The sequence below is a fragment of the Tauraco erythrolophus genome, chromosome 1 (assembly GCF_009769465.1).
Source record: "Tauraco erythrolophus isolate bTauEry1 chromosome 1, bTauEry1.pri, whole genome shotgun sequence".
Classification (NCBI taxonomy): Eukaryota; Metazoa; Chordata; class Aves; order Musophagiformes; family Musophagidae; genus Tauraco; species Tauraco erythrolophus.
Genome location: NC_141465.1, coordinates 104037163 through 104051320, shown reverse-complemented (window position 1 = coordinate 104051320; position 14158 = coordinate 104037163). Strand labels below are relative to the sequence as shown.

Below are 14158 nucleotides of genomic sequence, written 5' to 3'. Positions count from 1 at the left end.
AGATTCTTATTATTTCATCAACAATAAGCAAAACAGTGTTGCCCTGAATGGCTGCTTTGCTTGGAAATAATTAGTAGCTTTTGTGTGAGGGAATTGCGGATTCCTATAAATCACCTAGTACAGACTCTCCCCCATCCCACTGGGGGAAAAGTGAGCAAGCACTTAAGTGGGGGCTTAGCTACTAGGTGGGGTCATCTCACTGCAAGGATCATTGCCACAGAGAAAAATTGATCTTAATAGTCTTTCATAACTTTTTGCTAAAAAGATAGTTGTCTTAAGTGTTTGAATTTTAGTTTAGGGTATCTGACAGTATGATCAGAGAACTGATGGTACTTGAAGTTTTGGAATAACAACTTAGAAAACTACGAAACTTCCTGGCATCCTTAGATGCATTGTCTTCTGTGTGAGGTACTTAGACTTCAGGGATTGTATTGATGATAAACTCAATTAATGAATGTGTTCCTTAAAGGATCCTGAAGAAATCTGACTGTACGTGTTTGTTCCGCAGGAAGCGTCACAGAAATGAAAGCAGTCCAAGTCCTCGTCAGTCACCCAAACGTCGCCGTGAGCACTCTCCTGATAGTGATGCTTACAACAGTGGAGAGGATAAAAGTAAGTAGGAGTCAGCTATCTCTGCAGCTTACCCTTTGCCTATGGAAAATAACTTGCAATCTTAAATAGAAAAAACATGGGGAAAGCTTTTGTAAGTGTCCTCCTCCCCCTTTTTTACAAGCAGCACCGTTTTTCTTAGTCTATTTGTCTTTTTATCTTAATTTTGTCACTATGTGTCACATCTGCCAGGTGACAGTGACTTTTGCATCTGTTGCTTAAGATGCATGTTTGCCAAAAAGGAAATAGTCTGTTGCTGCAGCAGTGGGAAAATTTAAGAAATGTAACTGAATAATGGATTATATGTTTCAATTGACACTTTTTGGCATTCACAAAATATCAAGTGTTCACCTGTTCTCCTTCCTAAACAATACAAGTACATTCGATTAGATATGAGGAAGAAATTTTTTACATTGAGGGTGGTGAGGCACTGGAACAGGTTGCCCAGAGAAGTTGTGGATGCCCCATCCCTAGAAGTGTTTAAGGCCGGGTTGGATGAGGCTTTGGGCAACCTGGTGTAGTGGAGGATTTCTCTGCCCATAGCAGGGGGGTTGGAACTAGATGATCTTTGAGGTCTCTTCCAACCCTAACCATTCTATGATTCCTTTTTCCCGTTTTGTAGATGAAAAGCACAGACTTCTGAGCCAGGTTGTGCGGCCACAGGAATCCCGGTCACTGAGCCCCTCTCATGTTACAGAAGAGCGACAGAGTCGCTGGAAAGAAGAAGAACGAAAATCGGACAGAAAGGAAAGTTCCCGGCGTTATGAAGAACCAGAGTTTAAAGAGAGGATTTCTTCAGCAGATAAGCAAAGAGAGCAACCAGATGCTTCTGAAAACTCCCGGTCCAGGGTTCAGGAAAATCTTGGACACCGCCCCTCTGAAGAAAGAGATGCTTCTGATAGAATGCACGATGACAGCAAGAAGAAGTCTAAAGTACAGAAAAAGGCCACAAAGAAGAAGAAAGATGATGACAGTGGGGTGGAAAGGTACGCTAATGAATCAACGACTGAGGAAAGCCAAGTCTTTTCGCCCAAGAAAGGTCAAAAAAAGAAAAATGTAGAGAAAAAACGGAAGAGGTCCAAGGGTGATTCTGAAGTTTCTGATGAAGAAATTGTTCCACATCATAAAAAGAAGAAAGGCCCAAGAACCCCCCCTGTAACAAAAGAAGAATTGGTTGAAGCACCACCTGAGAAAGCTGTGGCAGAAGTCCCCCAAAAAAGAGAAGATACAACATTTAGTGACTGGTCAGATGAAGATGTTCCTGAACGCGGTGACATTGTTGTTCCAGAGAGAAGCACTGAGGACTCCCATAGAAAAAGTCATAGGATGAGGGGAGAAAAGGTGGAAGCCCCTCATGTTACTATAGATGATGGACCACACCGTAAACTGCTGGATCAGAAGCGCAGCAGCAGCCTTGGTAGCAATCGGAGCCATGCCTCAAGCAGGCTTAGATCCCCTTCCAATGAGTCAGCTCATCGCAGTGGAGATGACCAGACTGGACGGAAGAGGATTCTGCACAGTAGCTCTAGAGACAGGGAGAGGGAGAGGGAGAGAGAGAAGAAAAGCTTAGAAATCACTGGGGAACGAAAGTCCAGAATTGATCAGTTGAAACGAGGGGAACCCAGTCGCAGCACGTCTTCAGGTAATAAGATACGTGTTAATGACGTTGACCTATCATTCTGTATGAAAGTGCGAAGGTATGAATCCCAAATCATTCTTACCTGGCTGTATACTCTTTTCGTTTGGAATTGGTGTGAAAGGAGAGGGAAGTGCTCTCTGCCGTTCATAGTAAAACTAGGGCGAATTAAGATTCCTGCAAATGTTACTATTATTTTAAAACCCAATCCTTGCCGGATGGGGTTACCGCTTTGTTTGCATCAAAACATTCTGTCAGATCCAGCTCGGGAATAAAGTAATTTGTAGGACACAAAGAAAACTAGTAGAAAGAGAAAATGCTTTTGCTAACAGAACATTGAGATAGTTTTATCATCTAAATAATGTTCTTAAATTCATTATTAACATTATTTTTGATACAGAAATTCTGAAATCTCTGCAAAATGAAAATCTCCCTTCTCTCTGAGAGGGAGATCCATTATCATCTCAGGAGCTATTTTCGCTGAGGTAAATCTGGCAGAGTTCCTGTTAAGCATACTTTTAATACATATGGAAGTCATCTTTCTTGCAAATCAAAATAATCACAATTGACTTGTTTTATTTATATAGTTTCTGGGAGAAAAAAAAAAAGGATGGTAAAATGTCTTGAAATTTAAACAGCATCAATAGGAAAATATCTTCTTCCTAAGGCACTTTGGCTCTCTGTTCTCCTCATAGTTACATGCCTGAAATAATTTTAAGGTATTCCTAGATTTCTGAAGACATGTTTTGAAAATTTTTATTCTCTCCCCACCCCCTTGCCTAAATTTCTGAGTTAAAATGGTGTACCTTCATGTAGACTCCCGTCATAATAGGAAATAGCTACTAAAAATCTTTCTTGGGATTGGGAGAAATACCTTATCTTTTTAAGTAAGTTTAATATGTATGTAATCTGAAGCCATTATTATTTGAAGATGATGCTTGTGAGAAGTACCTTTTCATGCCTGGATCTTTAAAATGCTTTGGTTTAGTAAAATGGCATTCCATTTAAATGCTGTAGTCACACATATATCTAAAATATTTTATTCAGATCGTCAAGATTCAAGAAGCCACAGTTCAAGAAGAAGTTCTCCAGAATCAGATCGTCAGGTCCATTCCAGGTCTGGATCCTTTGATAGCAGGGAAAGGCTTCAGGAGCGAGATCGACATGAACATGATCGAGAGCGAGAGAGAGACAGGAGAGAGGGAAGACAGAGAGACTGGGACCGAGATGTTGACAAAGACTGGCCAAGGAGCAGGGAACGAGAGAGGCTCAGAGAACGAGAGAGGGAGAGGGAGAAAAGACGGGAACTGGACAGAGAGAGAGAGAGACAACTACCCGACGCTGCTGAAAGAGAGAGAGACAGAACTCTTGACATCTCCTCTCAGAAAGAATCAACAAAACACAGTGAAACAAAACTGGACAGAGATCATGAAAAGGAATTTGATGGTGTCTGTCGGGATTCAGCAGCTTCAGAGAAGGAAAGAACAGACAAAGATTTAGGACCTTTACAAGGTTTTGAAGACGGAAATGAGGCCGAAAAGGGAGAGAGTTTAGAAGGTGAGATACTCTGGAGAAGAACCTGGACTGACAAATTTTTTTTTTCCCCTTTTAGCATAGTGCTGAACTGAGCTGTATTAGAATAATTTTCTACTGAAAGGTGTATTGGCTCCAGCTTCTCTACTGTGGAAGCAGACACAATAAGAGAAATCTGATGAGCGTTTTCCTTAATGTTGATTGTGTTGGTGTTATTTGTTAATTTCTAAAGAAGGCAAAGAAACAGAAATGAGCTGAGGTACAATTTCACCAAGGTGTAACGTTTCTGAATAGGTAGTTTGCTAAAGAATAACACCAACATTCGATTGCCTTGTTACATCATTATAAGATCTGTTTCTTAGTTTGGAAGTGACCGGTAATGAGTGAAAGAAATGAGTGTTGGCTTGGAACTGTTCTTTGGGTTTTTTTTCTGCAGAGCTCAATTATCGTAGAAATGATTGTCTGATTAGTAAGTGAAACATATATATGACTTGGCACTACAGTCCAAAAGTGGCTTTCCTGAGGTAGTCTTACTAAATGTGGCTTCAATTTTCTGGTCCTAAACGTACTGAGGAAAACGTGCTTAGGATTAATAAATAAAGTAAGTAAAGGGCAAACGCTGACAAACTCTTAAGGGTTGCCTTGTGAATTAGACATCTTGAGCTTTGTGTGGATAGGGAGTTTGGGAAGTACTTTTAACCTATATCAACAACGTAAAAGAAGCAAGAGTCTAAATCCAGAGTAACTGGTGTCCATTACAGTTAGGTTCAGTAAGTTGGGGTTTTTTTTTGGTGACTGCAGGAGTTGTCTTTTCCAATATCTGTTGAGAGGAAAAAAGACCTTGTAGGATTTGGAATTTTTGGTATTTGGAATGGAAAACCTGAAGTCCATAGACTTCAGAAACAAAGAGAAACAAATGATTTAAGCTTTTGTAGCTTTTCACAAGGTAACAGGACATTGTCTCATCATATGTGAATGCTAAATAAGAATTATCAGTAGATGTTCATTGTTAATTTGGGCAGTTAAATTGAATGTTGTCTAGAGAGGATGATGAGGATTATTTATTACTTGTTGCATGTTCTACCTGATTTCTCTCAAAGTGATCATTAGAGTTGACAGGTACGATTGAGATTACATTTAAAGAGATTATCTGTGGAATGGAAGCACTTGTGGCAAATAGTATTTGGGGTAAGCATGGGGAAGACTGCTCTGCCTTGCTGTAATGGACAGAATGCAGCATTTTGTAAGATAGATGAAGGAATGGTGTAGGGAATTTGAGAGCACAATTTGTTAACTTCAAAAAACAGTTGTGAAAGGCTAGTCCCAGGTACCTTATCTGTTTCAGAGAAGGCACCTGTAGCTGAATGGGCTTCAAGCGTTAAAGGTGTTGTTAGGTCTAGCCTTTTGTCAGACTTCTTGTAAATGTCTTGATGTATATTCTTTCGTTGTGTTTTCCAAAGGTTGTGTTCTAAATTCTCTGAAAATTATAAACTGTAGGAAGTTATAGTATATTAATTTGGCATTTTTTTTAGAAAAATAAATGTCTTTTGTAAAATATTAGATGGCATTTAGTTTTATTAAAGCATACTATATATAACACTTTTTTGACTTTCTAAGGTTTAGTGTACTTTGTCTTTCATTGCTTCATTACTCCTGTTTACATTGCTCCTTTTAGCTGACTAATGTGTCATGTTTTTCATGCAGAATTAATATAAAACTACCTTTCTGAAAAAAAGCAGTAAAGGTAGCAATAGGACTATAATCTAGAAATTATAAAACTTTGATTTGAAATTCAAAATTGAGAAAGTAATCTTTTTTAATCCTGAATTGAGAAATACAGATTATTATTTTTAATTGCTTCACACGGTATTTTTCTAATGGTTCATCTGTGCTGTCTAAGCACGTAGTTATGGTGAGCGAGTGTATCTGGTAGATCAGTGTGGAGGTGGAAGATGGATCATACAGGCAGTGTATATTTAAAATCATGAGACATAAAATGAAACCTAGACAAGATCGCCTTATTTTCCTTTTAAAAAGGAAAAACTTTTTAGAAAACTAAATACTGTTTCCAAATCTGATGACGTTAAGGAGGTATCTGGTATTTAATTGGACAAATTACTGTAGTACATTGTCTAAAAAATGTGTGAGGATATAATTACTAAATTATTGTAGTGTCTTGAATCTTAACGTGTTTGCTCTAGGAGTGGGTTTAAATAATTCCCAAGGTGCTGTATGCTTCCTCCAAAGCACTGGCAGGTGGTCTGAGTAGTTAATTTACACTCTGCTAGTATGCCTTTTACTTGCTTTTTGCCATGACGATTTTTAGGTTAGTTGAGGTGATTATTATTTTTCTCCTTTCCTCTCTGTAATTTTTACAAAAGCAAGCAAAAAAAAAGTTGGGGGCAGCTTAAAAAGGAGGCAGTTTTCCTTCTGGATAAAGGAGCTGGAAGGTACTAGAATTATCATCATCCACAGGGGATGACCCCTGTAAATTCTGTCTCGTTTACACGGCAGAACTTACTGCTAATACTGTGGTGGAGAACCCTAAGATAACCTGAGTTTAGAACAATAGGATTTCCGAATGCTTGAACCAGATCTTTCAATCTTGGAGGTGAAAGGATGCCTTCAGGTGTTCCTTTCATGAACTGCAAAATGTAGCATTTGAGTGTCTTGTGTTTACTGGTTGTTTTAAGGAACATGTTGACACATACAGCACAGGTGTATTTGTATATGCATATAGTATGTGGATGGATAGGAGCATAACAACAACAGTAGAAGTTTGGGATGACTTTCCAAAAGCTCTTCTGGTGACTTCCACAAAGAGTCTAAAACTCTGAATAATTTCTTCATTCAGGATTTCTTGCACATTCTTGTATTTTGGGGCTTAGTTAGTTCTTTCTCTTGTAGAGCTTTTGGACTGAATCCTGAGTTTGGATTCACGTGCAAAAGCATCTGAAAGATTTTGTGGCGCTAACTTAGATTTGAATTATTAACTACATATCCAATATCAGATAATCAACATATGTTTCGTCTGAATGTGACCTTCTGTGTGCAGTTTTACTAATACTGCACCAAAAAAAATGACCGAGGTATGTAAAATTCAAACTGCCACATTGTGTATGGGAGAAATAACTTTTCTGTCTCCATGAGTTATTACCTGTTTTCATTTTGATTATACTTGTCCACAGAAACAGAAAGCCACACGAGGCTTGTTTTCTGAATCTCCTTGTTTTCAGCCTACTTAAAGCATGCTTAGAAAACAAGAATGATTGCTTTAAAGCTACAGTATGTATCTGTCTTTGTAGGAGGAGAAGACGAAGCAAAGATCGATGATGTACAGTCACTGGGGTCTGGTGCTGGAGAATATGAGCCCATCAGTGATGATGAACTGGATGAAATTCTGGCAGGTGATGCTGAAAAGCGGGAGGATCAACAAGAGGATGAGAAGATGCCTGGTAAAAGTATAGCAAAACCCCTTTATGGTTATTTGAATATAAAGATTAGATCAGTTTGCATGAAATGCTATTGTGATATAGAAAGTATTTCTGAATTAGGAGTGCACTTTGTATGCTTTTCAGTATTTCTTGTTTGTTCCATAATGGTCAGGTAAGGCTGAGAAGTGTAGAGGTAAGTAAAGAGTACCGGGAGCTGTATTGTGAAGTAATATTTATCTTGTTATTTGTAACTAGAAATGTAAGCTTTGTCTTTATAACCGTGTTTTCATTTATCACTTTTGGTGTTGATCGTTCTTTGGAACTTATACTTTTATGAACAGATTTTATCTGTGCTTTAATGCTTCCCACATGCACTGGGAAGCATGAAATCTTCTGCTTGTCAGAAGTTCAGTTGGATCATCATCTGAGCTTATATATTATCAGTGTTCCTGTTTTCTGTAATAAATGTACTAGACAAACGCAGTTGTATGGTTATTCAATAAATAATGTATATGTCCTTTGAAAAGAGCAGCATCCAGTGTTGACATACTAGGTTTTTAAGCTTGGATCTATCATAGCATGTTCAGTTGTACTGTGAGTTTTGTGAATGCGTTAAGTGATGTGTCCAAATCTGCTGGCTAAGCCGGGTCCGAGCAGCCTTTCACAAAGGGGTTGTGGTAAAAATGAAGAATATTAGGGTTGGGGGTTTTTTTTAGTCCAAGAAGCTTCGTATTTGTATGCGTCTCTTTCCTACCAATCTAAGTGAGTTTTGGTGTTCTTAACTGAAGTGTCTAAGGATCTGGCTTTGGTGAGAACTGCAAAACAATCTTCATCTAATATATATTGGGTTTTGTTGGTTTTTTTTCTTTTAGGATGTGGCATGTGAAATTAGTCAACTGTGGTATGGGATGATGTGATAACTCGTTCTCTGTCAATATCTTTGCAGATCCTGTGGATGTTATAGATGTGGATTGGTCCAGTCTTATGCCAAAGCAGCCGAAAGAACCACGGGAGCCTGGGGCTGCCCTCTTAAAATTCACACCAGGTGCCGTTATGTTGAGAGTTGGCATTTCCAAACGATTGGCAGGACCAGAACTCTTCACCAAAATTAAAGAGACTTGCCAGACAGTGTTAGAAAAACCTAAAGGTAATTGTTTCTGCAGGGATTAAACTGTCTTTTGTACTTAGTGAAAGTCCTTGTGAAATGTGCACTAGTTCATTATTTTAGGTTTCAAGACCATAGCAAGTGTATAAGGAGTTTTGTGTGGAAATTACAGGAATGTAATACGGCTGCATGTCAATCAAATCAGTATTTTAATTCCAGCAGTGGTGAGGAGGTCTTTAATAATAGCCTAAACAAAGCTTTTCAGCCTAGTGGAATATTCTTTTTGTGAGACTCTTCATGCTTTCCTGGCCTAAAGTGTGTCGGAAGTTTTTTGGAGAGCGAAATATTTTCTGCAGTGAATTTGCAGTAACAGTGCAAGAAAGCAGGAGGATTTCTTATTTTCTCTGAAGGTCCTCTGCATGTCCTCTTATTTTCCTTCTGAGGATCCTCTCCAGAATGTACAGATAGGAGTTTTTGGATCAGAATGAAGGAGCTCGGTTACGTTATGTCTCTGCTAAAAGTGGGAAATTAACTAAAATAGTACACAGGTCTGGCACTTGGACAAAGCACGTGGCATAAGACATGCGTGATAGATGGGATGGATATGAGCTATACCAGTGCTCTTTCCTACAGTGCTGTACTATAAGCAGGGCTTTTGCATATGAGAGAATACTGATATTTCTCTTTAGCATCCTAGGAACGAGTTGAGCTGCTTGCAACAACTTACATGGTAGAATTGGGGTTTTTAGGACTATGAAACATTTACTTTCTATAAGATCTCTACGCAAATTACTTCAGGATCTAAATGTGAGAAAATTTATGGCTTATAAATAATAGTATCTGCAGAGCCTCTGTTTTTAGGGTTTTTCTGATATTTTTTTTTACTTTTACCTGTAAATTCTAGTTCTTAATTTGAAACAATACTTTTTTAATTCTTTGCAACATTATTTTTCAGGCAGTTGTCTTGTTAACCTCGCAGTCTCAGATAAGCATAGAGGAAAAAAAATGCACTTGCTTCTCCCTGCCCTGTTAATCTCCATGAATGTCACTGCTTGCTTGTGCCATTTGAATTGTATAACTATTAATCATGGGCTGTTGCTACTGCTTCTGCTTTTTTTTTTTTGAGTCAAATTAATTGCAAACATTTTTAATACATCATAGGTAGTATAATTTGAGGTGTGTACTTAGTAAGTACTGTGTCTCACTGCAATATTTGCATCTCTTTCTATGCAGTATTAGCCTTTTCTGATTTAAAAAAAAAAAATCTCAGTTCTTATGCTTAACAATTCACATAACTGATGTAATTGATGAAATATCGTGTCTTCCTGAGTTTACAAACTGTCTAATATAGTAAAATTACAAACTGTATCTCTCTCCCTGTAAGCTTTAATTTTGCTGTATCGTTCAATGCTTCTTATCAGGGATTCCTTGCAACAGGAACTGCAGTGCAGAATGACACCACTTGGCTATTTAAAATGATACCCAAAGTAACCTGAGCAGTCCTTGCATGCTTCTTTAGAAATAAATAGAAAGTCCAGAGGAGTGATGATAATAGGAGACTCTCCAGCACTGTGTCTGGACTGTCTTAAGTGTACTCAGACTCAGCAGAACTTTGCTCTGGAGAGGAAAGGGGGTTGAAGTGCCTCCATTGATTTCCCTTTGGTGTGAGCAGCCTCTCGCACTCCAAAGTTACGACTTGTGGAACTGCCGGTGGGCTTTCAGGTGTATTCGTTTTCTGTGTAATCTCCTGCGGTGTGAATGTTCCTTGTACACTGATTACACAGCCACAGCTTGTGTAGTCTAAACTAAGGCACAAACATGGTGCTTTGCAAAGTGAGCTAGGTGTTCAGTGTGCATTACAGTGGAAATGTAGTGTTTTCACTTTGGCCTTCTTCATGGTGGTGTAATTTGTTTCCTTGTTTTATTCCTGACTTTGATGTTCCCTTCTTTTTTCTTATTTGTGGATGAAATGTTTCTGGTAATGAACTGAAAGGTAGAAAAAAAGGAAATGGTAGCTTGTTTCTGGGATTTTGGTTTGTATTCCTTAATTTTGGAAACAAACATCTGTAGTATGTGATGGAACTGAGATTTGTAGCTGACTTACCCTCTATTTTATGCCATTATTTCCACTAAGGATATGGACATGCTTAGTTGCCAGATATGCTCAGCATCTGCCACTTAGGCAGACTCTACAGAGCTTTGAAGTAGGGGTTTTGTGTCTTGTCACTTATTTGTGTTCTTGATTGTCCACTGAACTTGATGAGTTCAGTGCAGTTCTCTTTAACCTGCCCTTTATTTTATGTAACTTTTTTGTTTCTCTTCACCTTGTTTGAAAACTAGTCTTACTCAGCTTCATCATGAATTCATGGGGTGGTTTAAAAATCCATCTTTATTCTCTCCTGTGTGCTTTCCACCACACTGCTGTAGCAGTCATTGCTTTTAGCTACTAAATTTTCCCCAGGTTTGCTGGTGTCTGTAGTTAGGTGTTAGATTCTCTGCTAAACACAGTATGTTTTGTTATATAGAGGTGGCTGGATTGAACTCAGCTACATACCTTACCTTTTTTAAAAAAAAAAATATATCATAATCTTCCTATTTATTGCAAAAGGGTTATAAATCAATGAGCTACGGTCCAGCCATGTACACTCTTTTTGTCTTTGTCTGCATTTCGTAGAAAAAAGATGTCACAGAACCTCAGGACCTGTCTGTGGTTAAAGTGTTCAAGCTGCCTGCTGTTTCTTCTGATAAATGCATTAAAGGACTAGTACTGCCACTTTGAATACTATTAATAAATGCTTTACATGAGCTGGAGGGGGTAGTTCATTAGCATCTGTTGACTTGTTCTCCAGATTCATCCACCATGGATAAAAGAACTATTCTACGTATTCGTATTTCACTTCTGTGTCGCCATACGATCCCTGTCTTGACACCTAGTACAGTTATTCAATGTCTTACAGAGAAGTGAAACTTAGATCACTTTCTGATTAATGCTAGTAGTAAACACCTTTTGTCACACATGTCTGGTCATATATGATGATGTCCAAGTGGAGACTAGCGACAAGTGGTGTTCCTCAGGCGTCGGTTTGGGGCTGGTGCTGTTTAACATTTTTGTTGACAACGGAGACAGTGGAATCAAGTACACCCTCTGCAGATTTGAAGATGACACCAGGCTGTGTGGTGTGGTCGACACATTGAAGGGAAAGGATGCCATCCAGAGGGACCTTGACAGGCTTGAGGGGTGGGCCAGTGCAAACCTCATGAAGTTCAACAAGGCCAAGTGCAAGGTCCTGCACATGGGTCAGGGCAATCCCAAGCACAAGTACAGGCTGGGCGGAGAATGGATTAAGAGCAGCCTTGAGGAGAAAGACTGGAAGTCTTGGTTGATGAGAAGCTCAACATGTGCCAGCAGTGTGTGCTTGCATCCCAGAAAGCCAACCATATCCTGGGCTGCATCCAAAGCAGCGTGGCCAGCAGGTTGAGGGAGGTGATTCTGCCCCTCTACTCTGCTCTCTTGAGACCCCACCTGGAATACTGCGTCCAGCTCTGGAGTCCCCAACACAAGAAGGACATTCGGCTGTTGGAGTGGGTCCAGAGGAGGACCACGAAGATGATCAGAGGACTGGAGCACCTCTCCTATGAAGACAGGCTGAGAGAGTTGGGGCTGTTCAGCCTGGAGAGGAGAAGGCTTCAGGAAGATCTTACAGCAGCCTTCAAGGCTGCCCTTGAAGGGGGCTTACAAGAAAGCTGGAGAGGGACTTTTTGCAAAGACGTGTAGTGATAGGACAAGGGGCAATGGCGTCAAACTGAAAGAGGGCAGATTTAGATTAGATATAAGTAAGAAATTTTTTTACAATGAGTGTGGTGAAGCACTGGAACAGATTGCCCAGAGAAGTTGTGGCTGCCCCATCCCTGGAAGTGTTCAAGGCCAGGTTGGATGAGGCTTTGAGCAACCTGCTATAGGGGAAGGTGTCCCTGCCCATGGCAGGGGAGTTGGAACGAGATGATCTTTAAGGTCTCTTCCAACCCTAACCATTCTATGATATTCCCTCTCTGTCCGAGAGCTGTCACTTGATTTTTAGGCCTCTCAGTTATTGCTGACTCTGTATTGCTTTCCAGTCTTGAAGCTACATACAAGGGTCCTTGTCCTTCCCTTCAAATGGTGAAGTATTTATTTGTTGGTTTTTTTTCTATAAATTGCAATGTCTGTTTATTCCAAGCCTTGGTATTGTTTAGAAGGCAGCAATACAAATCGTGAAACTTTAATGGATTTCATATTACTGTATGTTGCTGTTCCAAAATACCATGTATGTGTTGATCTCTGCAAATATCAATTCTTTGTAGATGCAGAAAACCTTTTTGAACATGAGCTGGGGGCTTTGAACATGGCTGCACTTCTGCGAAAAGAAGAGCGAGCAGGTCTTCTCAGTAATCTGGGTCCTTGCTGTAAAGCCCTGTGCTTTCGAAGGGATTCTGCAATTCGGAAGCAGCTAATGAAGAATGAAAAGGCAAGTGGTTTGTTTACAGCGCTTGGTCAAAATTTGGAAACAAAAATTCCACTATGCAAAACGTTTCTGTAGGAAGATAATCCTTGTGTTTGTTGTTCTCCAGCAGACCTAGTCCTTTCAGTAACAGAGAACAGACTTTTACTGAAAGAGGATGTAGAGTGTTTATTTTTTCTTTAGGATGAGTGATTAATTTAAGATTGAGACTAGAGGTAGGTGCTGTTTCTTATTTTGAGGTTTAAATTCTGGAGATACACTTTCTACATTTAGAGAATACATGATAAAAAGAATTGGTTAAAATACAATTTCAAAGGCGGTTGTTGAGTAATTCTCCTTCTTAAGATTCCATGTACTTTTATAAGAATTGTTAAGGTTCTGTTCTTCCAAGTTGAAAGTGCCTAGATAATTTTCTTTTCTAAATTGAAAGAAAAAATACTTTTGCCATTTCTTGCACTACGTTAGGTTTTATGATCTTCTATGCTAATAGAAAAGTCATTGATTCTCAATCTTTAGTAGTGAATATGTATGATTAAACCTCTAATTATTGGGAGTAGTTGAGGTTAATTTCTCAGCTTGCATGTTAAAAGCCACTGGTTTCATTTCTCTTTGTTTTTTCTTTTTTCAATTTTTAACTTCATCAGGGTGCAACAAAACAAACTTATACAAATTCTGCAGCAATGGACAGCGACTTATTACGGTTGAGTCTACGGTTATTCAAACGAAAGACTGTGTGCCAGGTTCCTGGGCAGGAAAAGACAGAGGATAGTAAAATTCCACAACCGGCTATCCAGCAGGAAGTGTGTGTGTCTTGAGCAAATGACCGCGGTGGCACTTTCTAGTTGATTTCCCACTACCAGTGTTGGTATTGATGTTTAGAACTGGGTGGTTGGAAAGCAGCTGTAGAAGGTGGAAGAAAATACTCCGTTTGTACACAGATAATAATATTTGGGGTTGGATGTGAATAAAAGGGGTAAAAAGTAAAGACTTCTGTGTGAAGTTCTCTGCGAGTTTTCTAATATTGAATCTCACACTGTAACATAAACCTGTTTTATGGTGCATCAAGTGTAATAATGTGAAGATGTCTGGTTTTAGCAGTTTATAACACCACCTGGTATTAAACTGAATAAAACTGTCTGTGTATCTTTTTCCTCATTGTAAATGGGTTTTGCCACCACCCCCCTGGTCCCTCAATACCCGTCTGGGATTTCTTAAATAGCTTGCTTCCTGGGAGTCTGTCTACCTCTACTTTCCAAATCCCTTTCTTATCACAGCAGCCTCTGGTGTGGATCTGGATTTGGACAAGACTCTAGCTCTTTTAGATCTTTAATGTAGGCTTCCT

The 14158-nt window shown here is 39.2% G+C and overlaps 1 protein-coding gene across 6 annotated transcripts in view; it reads left to right on the top strand.

The window, feature by feature from the left end:
• The window catches only part of ZC3H13 (zinc finger CCCH-type containing 13), a 49061-nt gene extending 35128 nt beyond the window's left edge, over positions 1-13933 (top strand). For 3 of the 6 annotated variants that reach the window (XM_086620463.1, XM_086620469.1, XM_086620481.1), the window contains 7 exons: positions 509-612; positions 1232-2251; positions 3293-3802; positions 7084-7239; positions 8159-8359; positions 12659-12822; positions 13461-13933. In XM_086620463.1, coding sequence (XP_086476589.1) covers positions 509-612; positions 1232-2251; positions 3293-3802; positions 7084-7239; positions 8159-8359; positions 12659-12822; positions 13461-13631 — 2326 coding nt within the window. In that variant the 3' untranslated portion in view covers positions 13632-13933. The remainder of the gene's footprint in view (positions 1-508; positions 613-1231; positions 2252-3292; positions 3803-7083; positions 7240-8158; positions 8360-12658; positions 12823-13460) is intronic. The other 3 variants (XM_086620474.1, XM_086620488.1, XM_086620495.1) reach the window with 2 other exon arrangements.
• Positions 13934-14158: the final 225 nt, after the last annotated feature.